Raw genomic sequence first — 24,378 nt, forward strand, 5'->3', positions numbered from 1 at the left:
ACCCCCACCACCACCCCAAACCCCAGGACCTGCAGTTAAAACACAAAATCCAAACCGCAATTAACAAGACGTGCAGCCACCCACCCATCTCCTCGCAGCTCTCCCACACCGCTCATCTTCCACCACTGCTGGCCACCACCATTACTTGTTGGCCGTGGCCCGGGCCAACAAGTGTAGAAGTAACGAAACGTGTGTCCCCAGCCCGAGGGTCGGCGTGCCGGGACTGCCGGAGGGCGGTAGCGAGAGGCGTGGGCTGGCAAGGGGCGGGCAGGGAAGGAGGGAAAGAGGGAGGGAAGAAGGAGGTGGCGGCGGCTGCCCGGGTTTTCGCTGCTCGCCGCTGCTATGGCTCCGCTGCGCTCCGGCCCGGCCTGGTGGCGCCTTCTGTCCTGGGCCGCTCTCGGCCCCGTCCTCTGCGGCGTGCCGGGGCGAGCCGAGCCGGAGAAGGAGCCGGAGCCGCACAGGCGGCACCTTTACAGCGCCGAGATGCTGCGGCACGGCGTCGCCGCCGCTCCGCACTTCGTCATGTTCTTCGCCCCGTGGTGGGTATCCCGAGCGGCGGGCGGGCGGGAGGCCGTACCATGCCGTGTCCTGCAACGCCCGGCTCGGCTCGGCTCGGCATGGCCCGGCCCGGCGCCCTCCCCCCCCGCCTCTTCCCTCGTTGACGTGGCGGCGGGAGGCGGCCGGGCCGGCGTGGAGGAGGCGGCGGGGAGGCACCGGGGGCGCTCTCTGAGCCCCGTGGGCCGGGCCGGCGCCGGGGGGCGGCACGCGTGAAATGGCGGCCGGCGGCGGCGGAGGGCCCGGCGCGGCACGGCCGAGCTGCGGAGCTGCGCGTTTGGCAACCGGAATGGCCCCGGGCTGGCACAGTCCCGGCCGCTGCTGTGGGACGAGGCACCCCGGCTCCTCGCGGCCCTCCCAGTGCACAGCTTTCAGGGGGTGCTGCTAAGAGCGAGAGCAAGCGGGTTTTGTAATAGCAGCGTTTAGAAATTGCTGACTTACCCGTTCCCCGTTCCTCTGGCCTTGCAGATACTTTCTTGACGAGGTTGTGTGCTCTCTGCTCTGGCAAATAAAAGGATAAGTTTGCTACAAAAGCAGTAGAAAGGGTGGTGTGTTGTCCCCGAAGCCACAGGTCACTGTAGCACGTTATTAGAGCTGGAGTTGTCACATCTGTGAGACATCCGCTGGGATTTTGCCATAGGCTGGTACACCTCACACAAGAATAGTTGAGAAGACTCTGACAACAGGGCTTTGTTGGATATTACAGCTATCAAGAGGACAGTATCCCTTACCTCTGCACATTTCCAGCGGTTACTCATATTCATCTTTTTCCCTCGTCTCTTCTACCATTTTTTAAAAAAGTGTTTCTGACTTAGTGATACTAGTAGAGTTATTAGGAGTTTTGTTGTAGGTGTTCCCCATCTCCAAGTTTTCTTAAATTTAGGTAAAGTTAATGAAATGATGTCTTTGCAAGACACATTTCAATCCTAAGCTAGCCTGTTGGTACATGGTGCCATTGAGGCATACGTGTGTCATGCTACTACTTGAAATGAATGCTAGAAAAGGATTCCCTTTCAAAACTGAAAAAACTATTTAATTTATTTTGTTATTGCAATCAACTTGATAATGCCATACAGAGACATTAAGCAAAAGCTTGAAAGAGCAGATGTCTTCCTTTGAAGATCACAAAAGTGGAGGAAGCCCAACTTGGTAGCAAAGGACCCTTGACTGAGAATAAGGTCAGAGAAATTCCTGTGCACAGCAGCAGTGCTTCTGCTCTGGTCTCTTCTCAGGTGATAATATCTTTGTGTCCTCAAACTTTGACTGACCGTTTCACAGGCATCTCTAAAACCAGATGAACTTTTGTCTTGGCACACAGTTTATAGGAGACCCTCTGCCAAGTAGGCTGTTGCAGAGTCTAGCATATGCTCTGTCCTCAGAGCGCATCAGAGAGCGCTCTGGTCTTGCAAACTTGGACCATTCTGTGCCCTTGGGAGGGCTGAGGATCTCTGCCCAACATGAGCATGAGGGAGCTGCGTCATTTGCCAGACTTGTTGCAGCTTCTGTGTTTGTTACTCTCGCCTTTAGCAGGCCTCATCAACATCTCTGGGTTTCAGCTCCAGGGCCTGAGTCTGAACTCCACGCTCCTCTTGACTAGCAGCAACAGGTCCAGGTTTCAGGTCCAAGGGGAAGAGAAGGAAAGAGGGAACATCCACATGCTTCAGAAAAGGTGCTTAGATACACCAGTAGTTTTGTCATCAGTGGGATCAGATGATGGTTTGACAGCCCTGGAGTCTATATTAGAACCTCCTGCCCTGTTCCTAGGTGATTCTAAGGTACTTATCTCCTAATGCTTCTCACGAATGCACACGTTTTGTCAGTGCTCCCTGTAGGTGTGAGGGAGAGGCCTAGCAAGCAAATTCAGTTAGAATTTTCTTTCAGATTGTTACAGGTGCTGCTGATGGTGGATAATGAATACTAGCAATGAGTTGAGTTGGACAGAGCAAAACTCTTTAATACAGAATTCTTGAAACAAACTTCGCCACAGGCCTCACACACCCTTTTGGTAGCAACAGTACAGATGACGTCCTGCATTTGTTTCAAATACGGTGAGCTACACCAAAAAATAAAGAGTGCTCCAAGTCATTTACCATCAGATGTCTAAGATTTTTCATCATCAGGCTGTCCTCCTTTCTATCTACAGTTGGCAAGGGACAGAACCACAAACAAGTGGCAGTAGATATTCTTAAAATTTTAGCTATGCCAATTGCACGCCTACAGAGAAAGGAGGTTTCACTGATTCCTTGGTTGGACTGAGTCTCAAACGAGTAGTAGGTTCATTGCTTTATTTTGACCAGTATAGGTCTTTTCAACATACTCTGGAAGTCCACTGAGCTGAAGCAGACTTGATTGCCACAGTTTGTTGTGGTTGAATTGAACTCTGTTGACTGGATTTTATCTTGTCTGTACTCATTTGTCCAGAGGGGACTGATCCTAATGTTAGTAGTATAAAAGAAGAAGAGTTTTTGTTGTTTTGTTTGTTTTTCCAGCAAGCTGGATCTTTCCTATAGCACTGCCAGTCTCTTTCGGATCTTCATTTATGTTTCTATGCAGAGATTATGAACTCCTGCACCTCCCTAGCCCATGCAGGGAAGGAATAGCAGGACTCCTCATTGACTCCCAGGTATCTGCCATCCCCAGTGGGAAAACTAGCTGTTTCTCCAGTCCAACTGATTAATAGGGAGTGATAGCAACAAATGACTGTGTAGGTACATGGGCCTAGGAGGGACACGTTACATGGTCTTGCTCTCTTTGTTTTTGACTTCTTGATTTTATGTTGTTCGTAGCAACACCTTATGAATTCTAGAAAAAATCTTTCAGGGACTGTCTTGCATTCTGCTTCCTTACGTGTAATACTGAATTTATATGAAAACCAAGAATGACTAACAAGTCAGTTACTGATTCAGTTATCAACGTTTTTCGTGGTTTATTTTCAATTTCAGCTCATATAATCTGAAGAAGGAAGGGAGTGTGGAACTGCATATAGCAGAGATCACAGTGTTAAATATGGATAAGGCAGCTCTGTTCTGTGCTTAAAAAAGAAGGTTTATTACTTGAAATTTCCTGACATAGATTTCCACGCTCAGTTCTATATCACTAGGCAGTACTCATTATGTTTAAAATTTCCACAGCCATTAGGGAAGGGGACCAGAGAATCCAAAATTCTCCTATTCAAGCTTCATGATGAGTTGATTGTGGAGGGAGTTCAGTCTGAAGTTAAATATTTAAGGAATACTTAATTTTAGTAGTAGTGCATTGTGTTCCTTCACCATTACAATTCAGAATGAGATCATATGGAAGGTCATATTCCTCCACATAGCGGGAATATGTTACCCCTCCAACCAACTGCAACAACCTTGTTAAGATGGAAAGTTGGTTTTATTTTGTGTTAATGATATTAGGGTACCTGTGGAAAGGTGTGAATCCGTGCAGCTTTTCTATAAATGGACTCAAAACCATCTGTATACGTGAATTTTTTAAATGGGATCTTTGGAGAGACTAAGAAGCAATTTACTCTTGAGTCCCAATGCTGTTTTAATTGTTGCTTTAAAAAGTAGACTTTCTAGGTCATGTCAAGGGCAAAAACAGCTTTCAAACTGCCAGGTTGAAAATGTTTTCAGTTAATCCAATTACGTATTTCTAGATGTCTTGAAGGATTGGCAAAAGCAGCTATTAAAGAGAAATGAAAATGCATTCCGTAACATTTTTCATCATAGTTATTTACAGGAATAGGGTATTGCTATAATGGCTAGAACTACTAGAAAATTAATGAGAAGAATAATAGTCATTTTCTACTTCCAGAGAGTTGCTGTTAACAGCAACTGTAGTAGGCCACTTTTCTGTGTATATGCAAACATAGTTTATAGTGTGCTGCAGGGGCAAAACACAGCATTGGAGGATTTTGAGAAACCCTGTTGAGATTTTAGTGCCTGATGTGTTTCATGATTCATGAGTTACAATTCCAGTGATGTACACAAAGAGACTTGCAAAGAGACTACGAACCATGAACTTCTTGCCTGCTGCTTAAAAAAACAGTATTTTGAAATGTTGAATTAAGAAAGCCGGACAGCCTCATGTGATTTTTTTCTAGACGGTTGGAAGATGCAGAGAGCTTTTCTTGATAGCCTCGCTAAGTTCAGAGTGTGCTCAATAGGCTTTCTCTTGACAATTTTTACAAGGTGTGTTTGCAATGTTGTTCTACATTGCATAGTAGTATTTGCTGTTACTTACTGTAACGGTGCTTGAGTATGGAAGATTTCCAACTGAACTATTTTTAAATTTATCAAAATCTTTGACTGTTCTGTGTATGACTTCTCCATCGAATCATTGCCCTCTAAACAGAGCAGCTACTTGAAAATATTTTGTTCATTCTGTCGCAGGTGTGGACATTGCCAGCGTCTGCAGCCAACTTGGAATGATTTGGGAGATAAATACAACAACATGGAAAACCCACAGGTCTATGTTGTTAAAGTGGATTGTACCACAGATGCTCCACTGTGCTCTGAATTTGGTGTCCGAGGATACCCTACGTAAGTATAAAAGGAGATCTGGTCCTGTTTCTTTCTTTTTTGGTTTTCCATGATCCTCTGCCAACTTGTTGAAGTTAACTTCTAAGCTCTATTTTTTGGTATTTTTCTCTGTAGCATTTTGGATCTCATCTATGTTCAATTTAAGCCCCTTTACCATGTTGCAAAGTACCATGTGATGTATACTACTCTTACTCTTTTTTTTTCTGTTGAAGAAACTGTTTCATGTCCTGACTGTTTAAATAAAGTCCAGAATTGTCCACTTTTTCTCCTAGAGTACCATTTTCTCAAGCAATAGTACATTATGCAGCCGTGATGTGCATGATAGAACTGGTCTGGTCTATCTAACCAAAAAGAACTAGTTAATGGTCTTTTAAAAAATAATTTGTCACAAGTTTGTCAGTACACTGCACCATTCTTCATTAATGTATGGGTGATCTGTTAAATTTTTGAGGGAACTGGGTCCTCATAAAATTATAAATTAATAGCAGAATTTAGCATAGCAGTGGTGATGTTGTACAGACTTTTCTGGGTAATTTTGCTTATACTGGCCTGGGAGAAGTTCAGTTGGAGTTTAAGGTGCTTATGCTTATCCTGTTAAAAGCGATAAATGTCTTAACTGCTTCGGCTTTGATAGGCAGAACATGATCTAGAACATCTATGAGAGGTCAGCCTAGTTAGTGCTTTTGAGTCGGATACCTGTACTCCCTTTTTCCCTGCTAAAAAGGAGCAATGGGATTTTTTTCATTTGTGTCTTCTTTAAAGCTTCTTGAAAAAATTGATTCAACTGCTTTGCTAGTAACTCATCTTAGTGGATAAATGGAGAATGTAGTCTTCCATAGTCCTTCCTCAGCCTGTGTTTTTCCTTCTCTTGGCTCACTTTGTCTAGTGTTACTGCTGACCCCAGCAATGGACTGAACGTGACTACACTCATGGCTACGCTTGCTTTGACACAGATGAGTGTCACTGATTACAAGTTGAGAGTTATAAATAGCAAAGCCCTCACTGAAGTAGGAATTGTTCTTAAGGGCAATTTGTGGCTTAGTTCCACTAGAAATATCAAGAAACAATGAATTTTGCAACTTTATTTTAATATCCCCAGAAGCAAACACTGGTTGTGTTTGTGTATTTGAATAGTTTATATTGTGGTGCTGTTCCTTACAAAATAGAATGAATGGCAGAGACTTTGAGTAAGAAAAAAACTAATGGATATGTATTATCATTTTTGGATATGTAATGGATATGTAATATTACTTGCATTATGTGGCTTTTTCAACATATTCGTGTGTTCATTTTTCCCAACCTGTGGAATGAGCAGAGAGCAAAAACATTTAAAGAAGGGGGGAAAAAAAAAAAAAAGAAAAGAAAAGAAAACGTAGTGCAAAATAACAGCTTGGCAAGGGAAGCTGAATCTGGGTGACAGCAGTGATTGAAACTAATTATGATTTGCTTTAAAAGATAAGACTAGGTCAGAAGTTTGGTATTGTCCCTTTAGCAAATGCATTTCCAATTTTAACTAAAATATTTAATAGTAAAAGCTTTGGGTATTTTATGGAAAAGTTTTGACAGCAATTATTAAATGATATAGTCATGAAGTCTTGAATTTTTTTGTATTACAATATACAGTATTTTTGTATCGACTTGTTTCAGTGTGTTTTTAATCAGTTTAATAAATGGGAAACAAAACATGAGAAGGAAATTACTAGGAAAGTAGGCTTTGTATATTTTTCCCTTGGTGATGGAGAGGGGAGAGCAAAACAAAAATAATGCTTTTTTGGCAAACTGAAATAGGATTCATAAGCATAACAAGTGATTATCCCCAGACCTGAACTCTGCAGTGTTTTATTTGCTCTTGTTTATTGGTCAAAGTAATAGTAAGATATGTTGATTTTTAACATGGCATTTCTGTTTGCTATTTTTAAAATCCCCTTTAAAAGCTTACATGGGAATGAAAAAGGTGTCTTAAGTTGTGGACATGTTCCTTCTAGCTGGGAGAGATTTCAGATGCTGATGTGAATAGTCAAGAAAGCTGTTAAGCCTGAATTGCTCTGAATTAGTAAAGTATGTTAACACTGAGAATGTTTCATGTGCAAAAATTTTTATCTCACTCTTTTCTACATTTTAATCCTTTAGTTTAAAGCTGCTTAAACCAGGACAAGAACCTCTGAAATACCAAGGCCCTAGAGACCTCCAGGCACTGGAAAACTGGATGTTGGAGAAACTAAATGAGGAACCATCTGTAAGTGAAATGGGAATAGGAAAAGGAAATATTTCCTTCTGCAGACTTGCTGATCTGTAATGTCTATAGGTTAGGTTTCCCTCACTATGGGGAAATATGCTCCTGAGTATAAAAGTCTGGTAGTAGTAACAATACGGAACAGTTTCCACGTATATCAGAATAATAATTAAAACTGCCATCCTATGACCTGCCCTTGGTTCCTATATTTAAAGCTAACGTACATAGTGCAATTTTTAATGTTTAGCATTTTGACATTTTAAGTGTTGTGTAAATTTGTTGTGTAAATTCCATTAACACCAGTAGTCTATAATGTCTCTAGAGTAAGAAAAGCAATTTAGCTGTAATACAGGATAAACTGCATTTATATTGGGCTCAATTTCCTCTTAACAACATGCGATGCCGTCTTTAGCTCAGTTATTAGCTGATAATGTTGTAGCCTACAGAAAGGGTTTTAAATAATCAGTAAAGTAGGTTAAACTAGTATCATCACTAGGGAAAACTAGGAGTTTAGTACTTGCGTATATTAGGTAAGCCTTGCCTAAAATTAACGTTGTAATAGCTGTTTCTAATCAATATAAATCTACAGTCATTGCTGGTCACAGTTTGAACATTTATATTCAAATAAAAGAAATTGTGATCTTTTTTAATAGCTAAGCATTAAATCCTAAACTAAGAAATTTACTTTGCAGTTTTTAAATGATTATTTCCAGTTCTCACCTAGTATCTAGAAAGTCGTCTTTTGCTTTTGCCAAGTGCCAATGAGTTTGCTGCAACTTACGTATAAAGTATTTGCACTTTTTCTGTTTTTGCTACCTTTACCAGGACCATTAGGTCCTCTTTACTGCATTAGAGCAGCAGAAAATAGCTTTTTCACTACCTATTTTTAAATAGCGAAAATACCACCAAAACTGGTGGTATTTTTGAAACATCAGCAGATGTGGCTGATACATGAAGCTGTAGAGTAAAGTAATCTACACATATTTATATATGGTGATGTTTCAAATGCCATAGTAATTACTGCGGAGTGTGACTGTACTACATCACAGTGAAAGACTTATTCCAGTAATTGTTTTATTGTGTCTTTTCTACTTGGTACACTATTTTGCATTTTGCTTTCAAGTAATAGTTTGCTAGGAAATGTTAAGATACCTAAATCAAGGTAAATTGGGAAGATAGCTTTAGGAATTTAAATTTTCAGAGTGCAGGGTTTATAACACTACCACAGAAGGGCATTATACAGGAATCAAATACTGTGCATTTACTGAATGAGGCAAATACAAATTAACTTTTCTCATGAATAGGATCCAGAAGCTGTTGCGGAACCACCCAAAGCCCCTGAACCTAAGCAGGGAATGTATGAACTCTCAGCAGACAATTTCAAGATGCACATAGCAGAAGGTAACTGTTTTTTCATAAGCACAAGATACCTGCTTACAGAGACATAACTAGTGGGAAGTATGCAACAGAAATGTTAGTTTTCTAGGTACTTCCCTCCCACTTTATTTTCCAGTAACACCTAATGAAAAGAGGATGAAACTACACACTGTGTAAAAAGTCTGTAGTTTAATTACGCATTGCACGCCATAAGAAAATTTAAGAACAGTATTCCAGAAGACAGTACAGTTAAGGCCAGATATATGGTCTGTGCCCATGTGATGACACAAGCGAGATAGATACTAAAGCTTACTAAACTAACCATTAATTAATTAGAAATATTGTCAAGTGTAAAGGAATGTTTTGTGCAGTGAACTTAAAAAAAATTCCCCGTATGTGTGGCTTAACAGAGAATTACATGAAAATTCTTTATGTATTCTTCTCTCCACCATCAGGGACACACTGAGCATTAAACAAGTTTACAGTCTGAGAAGATAGTGTCAATTGTTAAGTTTAGTGTATGTGTAAATGTTTTTAAGCTGTACCCATTGGCATTCATACACCAGTGGAGGAGGTATTCTTATGGTGATACCCAAGAGTTGATCAGGTTTATAACCATCTGTAAAGCTTTTGTTGTCTCTGAACTTCAATTACAGAAAGTTCATTGCTTAAATTTAGCTGGAGGCTTAGCAGTTCTGCTTGGAAGGTTTACTTTTGTTCTTAAAAATAGTCTTCCTCTACATTTTTTGTGCTCTAGGGATAAAAGATTTTTTTTTTCTATCAGAGAAGAGAGTATATCACAGAGTATGTGATACAGAATAGATGGTTTTGACTAGATGTTCTTAATTCCTTCATAAGAAATTTCAGTATGCTCTTTACGTGACCAAAGCAAAGCAAGTCAATCAGTATGAAAGTATTCCTAATGCAGAATAGACAAATTAGAGTGAGCTATTGCAGTTTACATTTTGTAGTGTTTTTCTGGCGTTTTTCATCTGACATTCTTCTGTGAACAAGCCCTCAAACTAGAAAGAAATTCTAGTAATATCAGCCCCAAAGTAGTCTTCAAAGGATTGTAATTCTATTAAAAAGAGTTTTCCCACAATAGCTGTTACTTCCTTCAAATTATTTTTTTTCTTGTTTTAATTAACTTCATTTTATTTTGCATTAACAGAGCATTGCTTTGATGTGTGCAAAAGCATGCAGCATCTTGAATTAGTAGTGATTCTAATTGAAGGAAATTACATATTCTGCTACTCTGCAATTAAGATAACACTTTTAAATGAAGCATTAGTATGAGATAGTACAGAGACTCTCCTCTCTATGAAACACTATGAAATTCTACAAAGAATTTCTATTCATGGAATCTGTACAGCGCTTTCTGAATAGTTAACATGAAAATGCAAAGAGCAGGGCAGAAAGAGGGTGCATTGAAAGCTGAACAAAATTAGTTAGGTAGCTCAGGGACTCAATGCAGTGGTGTTTGCTTAGAGATCTGTAAGTTGAAATCTAATACTTACTTGGATTTATGCTGTTATAAATACGTGCTACTTGGTGGTTCTTTCTACTCTGTAATAGGGAGGTGTTTGATGTAATAGAATTAGACATTCTAGCAAGTGGTAAGGTTAAAAATGCCGTAGTTTTAATATCTCATTTGTTGGCTTGAGGTTGTGAAGCTGTTTGGATTTTCAGGGAAATTGGCAACGCTTTGGGACTGTGTACAATATCGAAAACCTAATTGCTGAAATATTTTGCCCTGGCCTTTTATTCACAGTATTTCCTATCTTTAACTCAGGAAATACCATGATAAATTTGCAGACTGAGATTAATACCTAGCCATTAATGGCAGCCAAATTAATTTCAAAGGGGTTACATCTTTTTTTCTTTTCTTTGACTTCAAAGGTAATCACTTTATCAAATTCTTTGCTCCTTGGTGTGGTCATTGCAAGGCTTTGGCCCCAATGTGGGAGCAGCTGGCTCAAGCCTTTGAACATTCAGAAAGTGTAAAGATTGGCAAGGTAAGTGAAGTAACCTTTTCTTAATCTGAAAACGTGTTTTATACGAATGAATGTTTCATTCAAGTATCATGATATTCGTTCTGTGATTTAAAAATAACAGTCATTTTCTTTGTCGGCTCTTAAATCCTTTTATATTCATAGTTCCTATTTTAATTTTGAGATGGTTATTTTTTTTCTTGCACATTCCATATTTCACTCTGTTTTGAAGAGATGTCTATTTTGTTACAATTGACAGGACTCCCTCATTTTAAGCAAGGACTTGTTAGAAACATCAAATACTGCTCCTTGTTTTTCAGAGAGCATTAGGAAAAAGTCTAAATGTTTCAGAGGCAGGGAATAATATTTTGAGATTTCTTTTCTTAGGCTTCCCGTCTGTCAGAACTTGATAGACTTAACTGTTTATTTTGAGTGGGAAAGTGACTTGTAGTTTGCTTTTTACAGCATTGGATTCCTTAGCAAGTTTCAGACCTACAGGGTTCTTTATGATTAATTATTTTTCAATTTTTTTTTTAATTTTATTTTTCCTGTTTACCCCCATTGAACTTTCTAAAGGTTTCAGAGGGTCTTCCACCCTAAAAACTGATATCTTCTCCTGCTTTGCTATTTCCCTTAGGGATGATAACCAGATTCTGTGGTGTATTTACCATGGGAACTTGTTACTTGTACGTGGAGAGACATCTATGCAGAGGTATGGAGGTGGTCTGGCAATTGCAGTTACTGGCTTTATTTGCTGACCCATACCTAAGTCCAAGTGGCTAATGCTGCAAATCTCCCTGTATGTGCCAGCAGTGGAAAACTGACTGGGCTCAGCTTCCATATCCTTAAACTTTCAGATTGGTTCCACTGATCTGAAAGACTGCAGTTAGCAGTGGTGTCAGTCCTGCAGAGGGACAAGAAATTGGCAATCTCACATCTCTGCCCTCATGAAGTTTTTGGCTATTACTAGGGGTGATGAGCTTGACTTTTGTTTTTTTGTTTTCTTTTTTTTTTCCATGAAAGCCTTTTGAAAATTCTCTAATTCAGATATGCTGTAGATGTACAGAACAGGTCAGCATGGTTAAACTTTAGAGAAGACTTATATATACACTTTTTGAGACCCGGTAGATATAAAGTACGATTCCTTCTAAGAGTAAAATATCAGAGGCTAATGCTCCTATGATACTCTTTGTACAAAATGTCCATATGCTGATTTACTTCTTGAGAACCTGGAATGCCCGATAAAATCATTGCTTAGCTTAATTGTTTTCTTGAAGTTACCATTCTCTGTTATCCAGAGAAAAAAAAATCTTAAAAATCCCAAATTTATGTTGTATTCAATTCTGTCATGTTCACAGCTACAGTTGCTGATATTTGTTGCGTAATAAAGCCACTGAGATTTGTCTCCATGCCTAGTCGATTTTGTGTAACTGTATACCTTACAAAACTAATTGAAACACATGTTGGTGAGATTGTATGTCTGTAAGTAAACAGGAAACACAACTGTTTCTAAGAAGGCTGAACTATGACCTTCATGTAATCTGGAGAAATAAGTGTCTTAACAGCAATGCTATCTACTGGCAGGATTGTGTTTAATCTTTAGAACTGATCTTCAGTGATCTGAGGCAAAGTGTTTTTAATGTCAAATTCAAAATCCAAGCCTAGAGAAAAGGCTCCAGTGCTTAAGTTATATTTTTTCTTTGCTTCAAAAAAGATCGTGAACTGGTAACTTTATAGATTTTTTTATGACAAATTAGAATTGAATGTTGCTGTGCACTTGGATTTTCCCTTGGAATACAGTTAACTTGGTAGCTGTTGACATTTTTTCTGATTTTAAAGAGTAGTCTTTTACAAAATGGATGAGCCAATAAATCTTCACTTAAAAGCTCTCTCACACTAGTGTTTTGTGTTGTCTTTGCAGCAATTTTATTCAGATAATTCCAAGTGCTTATCTGTGATATTTAATTATGTTTCCGTTGTTCCTTGCTACTGTTTCTACTTCCTTCAATCCATACCTCCCTCCTTGATCCCTCCTGAAATAAAAGCAAACATACACACAGCCTCCCAATTCTATAACCAAACCACTATTTGGAAGGAGACATAACTGTTCCCAAGACAGTACTTCGCATCAGCTTTTGCCAAGCCATGTATTGCTTGTTCATGTATTTTTCTGAGACTTGTAAACATAAGAGAGACTATGATGTTTAACAAGTATCTATTTTATACACTGAATGTTTTATATTTTTTTTCAAAACGTAGGTTGACTGTACCCAGCATTATGAGGTCTGCTCTGACAACCAAGTTCGTGGCTATCCCACACTCCTCTGGTTTAGGAATGGTGAAAAGGTGAGTCTGCAAGCTCAGCAAAAGATCAGACCATTTTTTCCTGGATAATATGCGGGCTATGCTTAGATCCTGGGGGGAAAAAAGATCAATTTCATATTTGAAAATCCCCTTGTGACACAGAAGATGTTTGAGGTTCAGACTGATACTGGAAGAGGTATACTTGATCCACAGATAAAAGTTAGAGCTGTTCTGTGCACCCAGTTGACATTTTTCCTTGTAGCAATTCAAAGAAATATAATATTCTGAAGTTATGGGAAAGTAAAATATTTATAAATACTGTATACTTGAACAGTAGCGAACAAACGTATATAAATAGTAGTGTTAGTTATCACATGTAACTTCAGAGAGAGTGCACAAGTTAGACAAGGGGGCACATCCAAGGTTAGAGGCATTTTCAGTTAGATATACTTTGGTCTGTAAATAGATTGAGTTTGAAGAACAAGAAATGTTCTGCTGTTACTCCAGAATTATTTTCCATCTTTTTTATTTTTATTTTTCAAATAGCTACAAAAGGCATGACACTTTGCAAGAACTAATATCTCAGTGTAGAAAAGTTAGCTGTGTTTTTTCTCAACAAGCAAGATCATTTTTTTGGACCCTTTGTAATTACTGAAGATTAAGTTGCTCTGACTTACTTGAATCAAGTGAAAGAAGAAGCCAGATCACTGCTGTTGTATTTGGTCAAGATGAATCTCAGCTGTTAGTCTGAACAATGTATTTCTGTTGACATCAAACTGTTTTTTCTCCATTGGCAGTGTTGGTATTCCCTGGTGACATACTGCCATCAGAATCACATGTTCCTTCATTGCCTTATACAATACATTTAAAAGTAAAAAAACACAAAACCAAGTCCAACAACTTTCCAATAATGTGACACAGAGATTCCTGGAAATCTCTTCAGCCGCTATTGTACTTTCCAGTAAGGAGGGGGAGGAGGAGGGCTGCTTCAGCCTTCCAGCATTGTTGTCCATAGTACCATCATCCCCTTTGTCATAACTGAAATCTGGCATCACAACATTCATGTCGGTTAGAGGCAGCAGCAGCCCTGGGAGGAATGAATTGGCATTGACCCCACTCTGCTGAAATGGATACAAACAAGCAGGTACAGGCTTCCCGCATTATTTTAAATTAAAATTCCTTTGTGATATAGACCCCTGCATCGGACAGGGCTCTCACAGAAACAGAGACCACCACCAGATAGCAATGGGTATTTTATTATTCCTTGCAGGAGCTTTAGGTTCACAAAAATAAAACATTAAGAATGCTGGCTAGAGCGAGAGAAAGATCAAAGTGGAAAAGTTTCTGAAATTTACTTCTAGGTGCTTACTTCTAAAATACCTTTCTCTGAAAGAAATTTTAGCTTATTTCCTTCTGGTACAACAGAATCTATGGCAAATCCTGAAGACATGGGGTGAGTAGAATGCCATGGAGAGGTTTAAAGGCTAGCTAATCATATTATAAATATGTTTACAGTTAGCAATCTTACGTTGTTCTGATAATTATTTGCTAGATTAACTACATAAGTACACTTCTGCAAACTATTTGATAATTGTAGGGTGACCAGTACAAAGGGAAGAGGGACTTTGATTCCTTAAGGGAGTACGTGGATTCCCAACTACAGAGCTCTGGGAAAGAACCACCAGCAAGTAAACCCACGGAAGCCCCACAGCCACCTGCAGAACCACCCCAGGCTGAGGTAAGGTGTTCCTGCACTCTGCAATTGTATAGAAACTGTTCAAACTGTTTCAGCAGCCTGTCCAAGTCTTCCATGTGTTTCTCCCTCTGATAGACTGAAAATTTCTAGATGTAAATGGTACCAAATATTTTCCTACTTTTTAAAAAAGCAAATAATGAGTGGAATCAGACCATAAATCTCAGTGATACTTTTACTAACCCGCTGAATTGGAGAATGTGAAAAATACCTGCCTCCTTTTTTTATGGTTGCAATAAGTGGTTTAGCCAGAGTGGCATAAGTGCAGTCTTTTTTGGTGTGCTGAACTACGGGCACCTGTCTGTGTGACAGCATACTTAGTTGCTATGGAGATGAGTGTCACTTGCAAGATTCTCACTTGAACCTAAGGAGACAGCAAACAGCACTGAGCCACTAAAAAAAGTCACTGTCCCATTCTTTCAGCCTATCTGCAGAAACAACAAACAAGCAAAGGTCATGAAGACTGATCTAGATGTGTCAGGGTAATGTGTGCTGTGGCAATAAAACTCTTGGGGCTTGGAGACTTACTCTAATCTTGGTTGTAGGAGCTACAGGGGTTATGAATGTTGCCAAGGAATTGTCAGGAATAACTTAATCACCTCTGCACAGCTGTACTTCATGTCATGTAATTTTCTGTCTTTTTTAATCACTTCTGCTTTTCATCTGTCATTTTTCTTGCAGCTGAATGTAAAATTGGCAAGGTTGAAAGATCAGGGATCATTTTAAAGCATAGCTTGTTATCAAACGTAGAGAACACAACTCTGTCCAGAAAATAAGGATGGTGACTTAACACTCCCTTGTGATGTAGAATGAACTTACATAATTAAAAAGTGTCTATCTTATTAACATAAATACAGTTTATACTCAAGTTTCTCACAAGAGAATATTATCCTTCCCATTTCACTTTTTCCATTTGGGTTACTCATCTTATATAAGGTGGCTAACAAAAAGTGATGTTAGTTTTGCAATTTTCATGTCCCTCAAAAACTATTTTTTTAAATCGGCCTCATATTTGGAAGACATTAACAAGCTGGTGTTAGTACAATGCAGAAAGTAATTAGTCTTCTCTCTATTTTTAGAGAAATAACAAACCACATGTGATGCAAATTCCCACTTACGCCTTGATTGCACCGCCACACATGCAAACAGGAGGAGATTGTGGGGGGAATTTTTTGCAAAATAATAGTAGACGCAGTGTAGAACTAAGGTTAGTCTTTGCAATTTTACACCCCAGCTGTGGATGCCCCTATTTCTTGGTTGCTTATCTTCAGACACCTTGGTTCTGCTTTTCTTTTCATGGGTTTTGAAACAAGGGGCTAGCCCACAGCTGGCACCACAGGCAACAAAGCAATGAGTTCTGACTCCAAATGTGTGTCCCATTGTGGATTCTCCAATTATATGGGCCAAATACATGCTAGTCCTTTCACAAAAATTGAACTTTTACATCCATGAGACTGCAGTTCAGCCACACTTCACTAAAATTACTCAAAAATGATCCAGATGTATTAAGGCAGGGTGAGCAACAGATGACCAGATTAAGTGGTTGCATAAGCTGTATTTTCCTACGAAACCAAGCTAAAATGTAGCTGTCCGATATTACACTCAATTTTGTGGTTGTATAGCTCACAATGCTATTCTGATAGTAATCTACACATCTTTGAAATGTGTTTTACTATGTAACTATATTTACTATGCGGAGGACATTTTTTATGGGTTTTGCAGATTTGGTATCTTAGATTGTAAATGATGTTTGGAACAGCTCATAATAGAGGAATACATATTTACTGTCATTTTTTATTAATTTAATATTTTGTAATTAATAACTAAGTATGATATCTAGTTTGCAAATAATTTTTTAGAGGTGATACCACTTCAACTTAATGGAATAACTTAATTTGATGAACTAACAGTCATTTACAGTAAAAGTTTATCCAGTACCTTTAATTTGTAATTTCAAGTCTCTCTTTGGCGTCTTTTCATAAAACTCTTACTGGGTTAAAAGTAGAATTGAAAATCCTTTCAGCTGCACTCCTGTTTTTTGCTTTGCTTTCATTTGAATCTGAAGCCTTTACAGGCATGAGATTCACTCACTGATTTATTTATTTTGAATCCCTCCCATCCGTAAAAGTGTCTCGCAGAAATGAAGTTTGTTCTGGTTCTGTGCTGTCATACAATCAGTGAGACTGCCTTTAAGCAACATTCTATCCTCCCTTCACTCCCATCCCATTGCACCTGATGTTATCAGGAGCAACAATTCTTCACAGCATCCGTGTGAGTATGGTGTGGTGATGTTCCCTTGGCAGGCAAGTATGTGTCTCTGGTAACAGCTTTCTCTGTGTGTGCAGCACAAGGATATATAGCAGAGGGAGAGCAGCTGTCAAGACATCCCTATTACACAGTAAATACCTCCCTACACTAACTCTCCAGTGGCCGTTGCAGACTTGATGCCAACTGCTCTCAGCATTATTCCTTTGAAACACTTGTATGACAGTGTGTGAAGGTGATTTTTTTCCAACAGCTGTCAGTTTGGCTACAGGCAGAATCCCCTGGAAGTAGGAATGTTTTGCTTCTGCAAATACGGGTGAGATTCATAGTGAAATATGTCTTTCTCTACAACTCGCTAAGGGAGGAAAGCAGCTAAGGGATAAATGCTAGGTATTCTGCTTTTAATCTTGTTCATATCATCAATAACATCATCTTTCCCAGTTTGAATTTCCCTCTCAAGTAGCTCATTTGGCCAATGTTGTACACACAAAAAGTTTTGATTTTTTTTTTTTAAGCAGGCTGCAGTGCTCTCTCTGTCCGAAAAAAACTTCGATGCAACTATTGCTAGGGGAATCACCTTTATTAAATTCTATGCTCCATGGTAAGAAGTTTACACATATTTTTATACCTATTTTTCATGATTATTGTTGTTCTAAGCTGTTTGTACATTAGTTGTTATAGGTCTTTTGAGTTCTTTGTAGTATGGTATTTGTCTGGATCTAAAATGTGAAATAACTGAAGAATGTGCATGCTGGCAAGAGTTACAGCAAGAATGTTCAGTCTCTTTTAGCTTTCTTGAGATTCCTCTTTGTGGAAAGGCTGGCAGAGAAGCTTTTCTGTGTCAAACTCCAGCTAATGTCAGGGAACAAGGAGAGTGAAGCTTTCTTCACAGGCTTAATGTGCTTCCATACCTTGATTAGGGTAAGCTGAAGGGAGGCTATCAGCAGTGTTGGTTGAGAAAGGAGAACATGCTGGCCTTTGGGACCTCTCCTGCCACAACCAACCTCTTCTAGAAGTGTTATTTAGCACCTGGAAATTGGTACAGACCGTAGAACTATGGATAACGGGCTGTTACTCTTGAAGTAACTGATGCAGATGGTGTAGGTGTAGACACTGAGTGGAAAGCACTAGGGAAAAAAACTTCATGTCCTATCTGGTCTCTGCCATTACTGGCATATCCAGCAGAGCCTGGGACCCAAGCTGGCATAAGACCCCAGTATTACCAACTCACAGAACAAATATCCCCCCCCCCCCCCCCTTTTTCTTACTATTCCCTTTCTGAGACAAAAAAAAAAGTTTTAAGTTGCTTTATTTGGTTTATAGACTTCATCTTATTTGTGCCTCATTGAATTTCAGGGAATTTGTTTGCCATCTTTCTCATCCATTGTCTGCTCTTCTAGCCAGTAAAAGAAACCTAGTGTAGGGGGATAAAAGAAAATTAAGCTTAATTTCAGTATCTGATTTCATCACTAGCCATTTAATGAGAGCAGGACTTGAAGAGTATAGAAAGATCTTTTGTTTGTGGTGGCAGAAGACTGTTATTACAAAGCAACGCAGGCAAATGCAACCCATTTTTAAATGTACTCATGAATATCAAAATATTGTTTCTTAACTGTGCCAGTAGGTCCAACCATGTTTCTGACTGTAGGCTAGACGTATCAGGGGAAGTTTGATTTTTACATAATCTGAGTGATGCAGTTCTTCTCCACTCTGTTTTCCCTTTTACTGTAGCGTGGTTTGCTGCTTGAGAGCCACTTCCATGTTCTTTTATGTCTGAAAGGTCTGCTTTTGGATATGGGAAAGTATCTGCCACCATTGTGTTAGGAAACCACCCTTATCCCACACCCCTTCATGCTCACTGCTCTTCATTCAATTCCTATATCCTTTCTGTGCACTGTGGGGTATTGAGATTGATTCTGTGGCTGTTGTACTACACCACCAGCAGAACTGGCTGTTAAATTCAGGTTATACCTGTGCACAAAGCAGAAAGATGCTAGTTTGATTTCTGCTTGTTGGCAGATGTAGTTCATCATCTGAGAATCTTATGGCAAAGTTGGATATAAAGATACATACTCCCTTTTAAGTTAATTTTTCTCAATAGCATGGCAACTTAACCATCATCCCCTTTGTGAGATTCTAATGGGGCGTTGTTGGCTCCCAGAAATGGCAGGCTGAGAGATGGTGGTTCAGGATGCATTGCAGAGAAACAGGTTCTTAACCAGTATGTTCTCCTTGGCCACACTGTTCAGAAAGCCACCATTTAGGAAAATACTAAGTATATTTATGTAGCTGGTATCCTAGTTTTAGCTCTCAATGTCATGCTTATGTATGCAGTTACAGTGCACTGCATATGAATGCCCTTTTTCTCTTCCAAGTTGGTTAACTTATGTTGGGCTCAGCAAACACTATTATGTTGCTTGCTAGTTCTGTTCTTCAGTTAGTTTTGGAAAAATATTAATGTTAACTTGCGTAATAAGCATAAAAGTCATCCTGTTCTAGTAGTATTGTGCATGGTCAGAAATGCTTTTATACTGTTGTACATTAACAAGGTGGTTTAAATATACACAGGCTTGTATTAAGAAAACTTTTGCAGAGGCATCGTTCATTATTTTTTGCAAATGCCCTGATCTAGCCTTAAGGCAATTACGGGGCTGTTCTAATTACCCAATTAAGGTGCAGCTGGGTTAGAATAGAATGAGCAATGCAGCCTTAAAATCTAAAGCACTCTGGGAATTCTTCTTGAAGGCAGTTTAAGAAGTTCAAGTTATGAACTTGGCTTGGCCAAGTTAAAAATATAAACAAAATTAATACTTTACTATAATGCCTGCCATTTTACAGTATCATTTTCTCTTTTGACACTAGTGTTTCACTGTGTGTACTCTGTGGACCACATTCTCAAGTTACTGTATTTACTTATTCTAGAACATCAGGAAATGAAGTAGAAATAGGCTTTTTTTTGGTGTTATTGGTGATATCACTGGGATAATTCTATATGTAATGCAAATCAGACTAGGATCTGCTATTTTTTTCTTTCTGCTAAGTGAAGTTTACGGACTACCACACGACTCCATTTTGGCTCTACCTGAAAGTACAGTGGTAGTGGATAAACTTGAAAGTGAAGTTCTTCCCAGGAAGTTTGTACCTTCTGAGTGGAAAAGTAAATCAAACTACTAGTTAACTCAGTCATTGTTTAAAAAAATTAATTTGTATTATAGGCATTCTGTACCTTACCTAAAACACGGTCATTTCTATATGAGCTTAACATTCATTTAAGTATTCTCTGTGCTCATCTTTATTTGGTTTCATATTCCTCTGTAGAGTAAAATGTTAATGTGCTGACATCTAGAATACCATTCCAGAAGAGACAAATGAAGGCCAGAAACAACTTCAGTGCTGAACTTAAATGAAATCACTCACTTTTGTTTTCTTAGCTCATTTACTGACATAATAGGGCAAGGGAGTTGGAGGCCTAAATCATTTGGGGATAGGAAAGGCAGCTAGTTAAACTTGCAGATATTGCAATAAGACAGTAGAGATAAACGAGAAGGTGTATCTGCTAAACAAATCTCTCTCTCTCTCTTTGTTTCTAGGTGTGGTCACTGTAAGAACTTGGCTCCAACTTGGGAGAACCTTGCCAAAGAGCAATTTCCAGGTTTGACTGATGTCAAAATAGCAGAAGTAGACTGCACCGTGGAACGTAATGTCTGCAGCAGATTTTCTGTAAGTGTGAAAGACCTGGAAATGAATTAGATAGTATTGTGTTCCAAATGTTAGAGGCTCCAGCGTGCAGCCTAGCTGGCTGCTGGGTTGTGGGTGCCTAGTGCCAGTGAAACTGGATTCTCAGCTAGTCCAAAGGAAAAAAGGTAGTTGAGATCAGCAAAAGTAACACACTTTCTTTCCTGGATAGTTTGCTTGGATTTGGTCATTCTCACTATTGGATGAAGGTGAAGAAGTCCCTAAATTAAGAACCATCCCATTGTGAAACCACCAAAGCCATTGTGGTAGTCATTGAATAGTTCTGTTCCTAGAAAAAAAAGATGGCTTTTAGAGTTGGTAGTCAGACAGTTGAAGACAAAGGCTGGAGCTGGCATTCCAGTTGCTGTTGGAAGAGCCTAGAGGACCATGTATTTTCCCACTTAAAAAATTTTAAAAATTGCAGTTGGCAGTGAAAATTCTTTTTTTTTTCTTCTTTGTTATTTAATTGAAATGTTTTAGTGGTTTAGAGTGGTTTGGTGGCTTTTCAGAGTCAGATAAATACCAGTAAGTCTGGAAATTAGTGACAAGTTTCTTTTTTTTGTGTGTGTGTGTCTTTTTGAAGGTACGCGGTTATCCTACACTTCTGCTCTTCCGAGGTGGAAAGAAGGTCAGCGAACACAACGGAACGAGAGATCTTGAATCGCTGCATAGCTTTGTGTTGCGTCAAGCAAGAGATGAATTGTAATAAAAATCTGGATGCTCTATCCCTGGCTGTCTTTGTACAGTAGTTCAGGGATTTAAGTAATTGCTAACTTTTAAATAGTACGGGGGGGTGGGAGGGCATTTTTTTGTTTGTTTTTAGGAAATTGAATGTACTAAACATTGGTATCTTCCCTCTGTGTGTGTGTGTTAAAGACATGCTACCCTACTTGTGAAGGAAAACTAACATGTACCTACTGTGCAAACTGAGAATATTTTCAGTATTGGTAGTATTACTGCATTTCTGCATTCCCGCAAGGAAATGTAAATGGTTTCCTTTGAGACTAAAATACATTAAGAAAACCAAATTAAGGACACCAGCAGAATATTTTTGTCTTTGGGTTAGATTTGGTTAAAAAGTAATCCTTACAAACTGCACAAAAGGTAAAAGCGGCAGCTGTGTTAACTTCTGCCTCTACAACTGCACTTATAACCTGTTTGTCTTAATATAGCTGCTGGTTAAGAAACAGAGAGTCATGGGAGATTGAAAACACACACACTTTTGGAAGATACCAAGCCACCATGAGCTGGTTGTTTCCTGTTAATCCTCTCAGCATGGGAGGTCTAGCCATAATGAAAGTAATGGTACTGTAACATGTGCCTGAACATTACTGATGCCATAGTGTATGTCAGGTGGATTTTTTGTAGGCTGCTTCTGTCCATCTCCAGAGGAGTAACTATGCTCTACTTATATAGAGCCAAAGTGAATAGGTGCTGTTATAGCTAAGCCATTAATATTAAATGATCAGTTAGACCTCAGAGCTGATGACATACGTTTCCTACCCTAACCTGAATTCAGACTTTGTGCTGACCTGCTCCTAATTCAGAGCACTTATAGAACATCAAGTAGTACAATGTTTAATTTTTCCACTCAGCTGTTCTGCAGTCGTCTGAAATAGTTCCCCACTCTTCTTAAGCCTTAACCTTTTTCCAAGCTGTAAGTGTTGATAAGTTTGAATGTTAGGCCCATGCACTCTCTGTTGCCTTGGATTATAATATGGATCTATTCTTTGGTGCATAAGATGCTCCATGTTAGATGTAACTGAAATCCAAAGAATGTACATTGCAGATACTGTCATAACACGGTGACAGCTGCAAACCGAGGACGGAACTCTGCCATCCTGTGTGCATAGAAACTCATGGAATGAGTATGGCTAAAGGCTAATTTGACTAATCTGTCAAAATGCCAATTTTTGTCCATCATATGGAGTAGGGATTTTTTCCTTTTTTTTTTTTTTTTTTTGTTTAATAAAAAAGGAAAACAGCAACCAACTTTTCAGTGAAATGCTCCTGGTACTTCACTTTACTGTCTGTCAAGAACCTTTGGTTCTGTTCAGTCTAAAAATGTGTAAGAAAATCCACAATGAAAGCTAAGTGTTGTACTGGCAGATGTATTAGATCAATGTATATTCTTCTGCCTTAAAGGAAGCCTTTATTACTATGTTTTTAACAACTTTCTAGTGAAGCACAATGTCATGAGTTTCTTGTATAAAATCAAAGTAGTACAATTGTTTACACTGCGATTTTTTTTCTAAATAAAAACTTCTTAAAAAAGCAGTCTTTCTATAAATGATACAGCACAATGAATATACAGTGACAAGTGCAATAAATTATAGCTTGTATTTACAAGAAGCCTTTTAAATGCAAGAATCAGAGGTAAGTGCATTTAATACGTGTTTAATATTGATCAAAACAATTTGCTGTTAGCTTCTGCTAGACAAACTGTGGTTACCATGTGATTGTATCCTTTATACCAGTTTGTTAGTTGCATGAGTCAAAGGGGAAAGGCTGGGCAAATACTTGAGCAACTAAATTGCTGACATTCTTTCTTCCTGTAAATAAATTGTCCAGCTAGAGAATGAATGGCCCCCTAAACTTTTACATCTGAACTACAGCTAGAGAAGTGTCCTGACTTCCTTCCTGAGTAAGTGGTAGTAGATGAGGCAGCTCCATGCAGGGAGTGGAAGGAAGTTGCATAAGAACAAGCGTATAAACCTAGACTGCCCAGTCTGAACTGAAAAGACCAGTCAGGGTCCAACTTCATGCTAGTATTTCTAACACGGGGCAGCCAAGCCATCTCACGCTTGCAGCATCAGGTTTAAACTGCTTGGAGACCAAGGGACTCAAAACGTTTGCTTTGGCACAATTTAAGATGCATATATCATGACAGGTTTCAAGAGGAGACTAACAGTATAGGTGTAGTAATGGGTCCTTCTAGACAAAAGGCAATTCCTAGCCTTAGGCATTTCATATTATTCTGTACATGATGTATGCTCTAAGTCTGATGTACTAACAATTCTTTCTTTACCGTCCCCTTCCCTCCCCCCCCAAAAAGACTCACTGCTTTTGGGTATCCATCTGGTAAAACTGCAGCACACATCCAAGCAACTGATAAGGCCAAGCTGCTATGTGAGATGAAGACCATCCCAGCCAAGTAAAGCATGTGTGCAGGCATATTGCTGCTTTGCGAGCCCTGGCTCCGCGGAACTGAGTGGCTGCTGCAGCGTCGGGTTGGGTTTTAAGAATTCCAACTGTTTGCTCACGCCACAGTGTGCGGTTCCCCAAGCCCTTTTCTTGCACAAGGCACATAAATGGTGTTTGGAAAACTATTCTGTCAACCTTTTTTTTCCCAAGGTCAGGTAGTTCATCAAAGTACAGAAGGTAGTATGGAAGTTCATGGAAGAATCACAGAGTCCATGTGAAGACTGTTTGTCAGTGACATCCACAAGCTCTTACTACCATATTCCTGTATTTCTTCAAGATTACATTAGAATTATCATCGAAATAAAGAACTGATATGGCATTTAGTTTGGTAGGTGCACAACATGGCTTGGGAACGTAATCAGGATTCATAAGATGAACCTGTTGTCAAAAAGAAAACACAATTGATGCAATGGTAACTCTTCGAGAAATTCA

At 39.2% G+C, this 24,378-nt stretch overlaps 2 protein-coding genes across 7 annotated transcripts in view; one reads left to right on the plus strand and one right to left on the minus strand.

Moving 5' to 3' along the window:
• BMP6 (bone morphogenetic protein 6) overlaps positions 1 to 24,378 on the minus strand; it is a 123,108-nt gene that overhangs the window by 8,338 nt on the left and 90,392 nt on the right. For 3 of the 5 annotated variants that reach the window (XR_013947576.1, XR_013947577.1, XM_080582739.1), the window contains exon 7: positions 997 to 1,056. Coding sequence is in view for 3 of the 5 variants with exons in the window: in XM_080582739.1 (XP_080438865.1) it covers positions 997 to 1,056 (60 nt within the window). In the remaining 2 variants the exon portion in view is untranslated. Of the gene's footprint in view, positions 1 to 996; positions 1,057 to 17,614; positions 18,422 to 22,678; positions 24,325 to 24,378 lie in introns of those variants that run through there. The other 2 variants (XM_080582740.1, XM_080582738.1) reach the window with 2 other exon arrangements.
• TXNDC5 (thioredoxin domain containing 5) lies at positions 341 to 22,704 on the plus strand. 2 transcript variants are annotated; one of them, XM_080582741.1, is made up of 10 exons: positions 341 to 539; positions 4,935 to 5,084; positions 7,215 to 7,320; positions 8,622 to 8,718; positions 10,594 to 10,709; positions 12,945 to 13,031; positions 14,587 to 14,727; positions 17,523 to 17,608; positions 20,598 to 20,727; positions 21,326 to 22,704. In XM_080582741.1, exons 1-10 carry the CDS (start codon positions 343 to 345, stop codon positions 21,446 to 21,448), a joined length of 1,233 nt encoding a protein of 410 aa, XP_080438867.1. In that variant the 5' UTR covers positions 341 to 342; the 3' UTR covers positions 21,449 to 22,704. The 2 variants fall into 2 exon arrangements, with proteins under 2 accessions (XP_080438867.1, XP_080438868.1); XM_080582742.1 differs by having other exon boundaries at positions 17,526 to 17,608.

The sequence above is a fragment of the Anser brachyrhynchus genome (assembly GCF_964034855.1).
Source record: "Anser brachyrhynchus genome assembly, chromosome: 2".
Lineage (NCBI taxonomy): Eukaryota > Metazoa > Chordata > Aves > Anseriformes > Anatidae > Anser > Anser brachyrhynchus.

Coding starts and splice junctions, on each gene's coding strand:
- TXNDC5 (XM_080582741.1), top strand. CDS start 343: ATGGCTCCGCTGCGCTCCGGCCCGGCCTGGTGGCGCCTTCTGTCCTGG. Junction 8,719..10,593: donor CAAGATGCACATAGCAGAAG/GTAACTGTTTTT, acceptor TTGACTTCAAAG/GTAATCACTTTATCAAATTC. Junction 10,710..12,944: donor AAAGTGTAAAGATTGGCAAG/GTAAGTGAAGTA, acceptor TTCAAAACGTAG/GTTGACTGTACCCAGCATTA.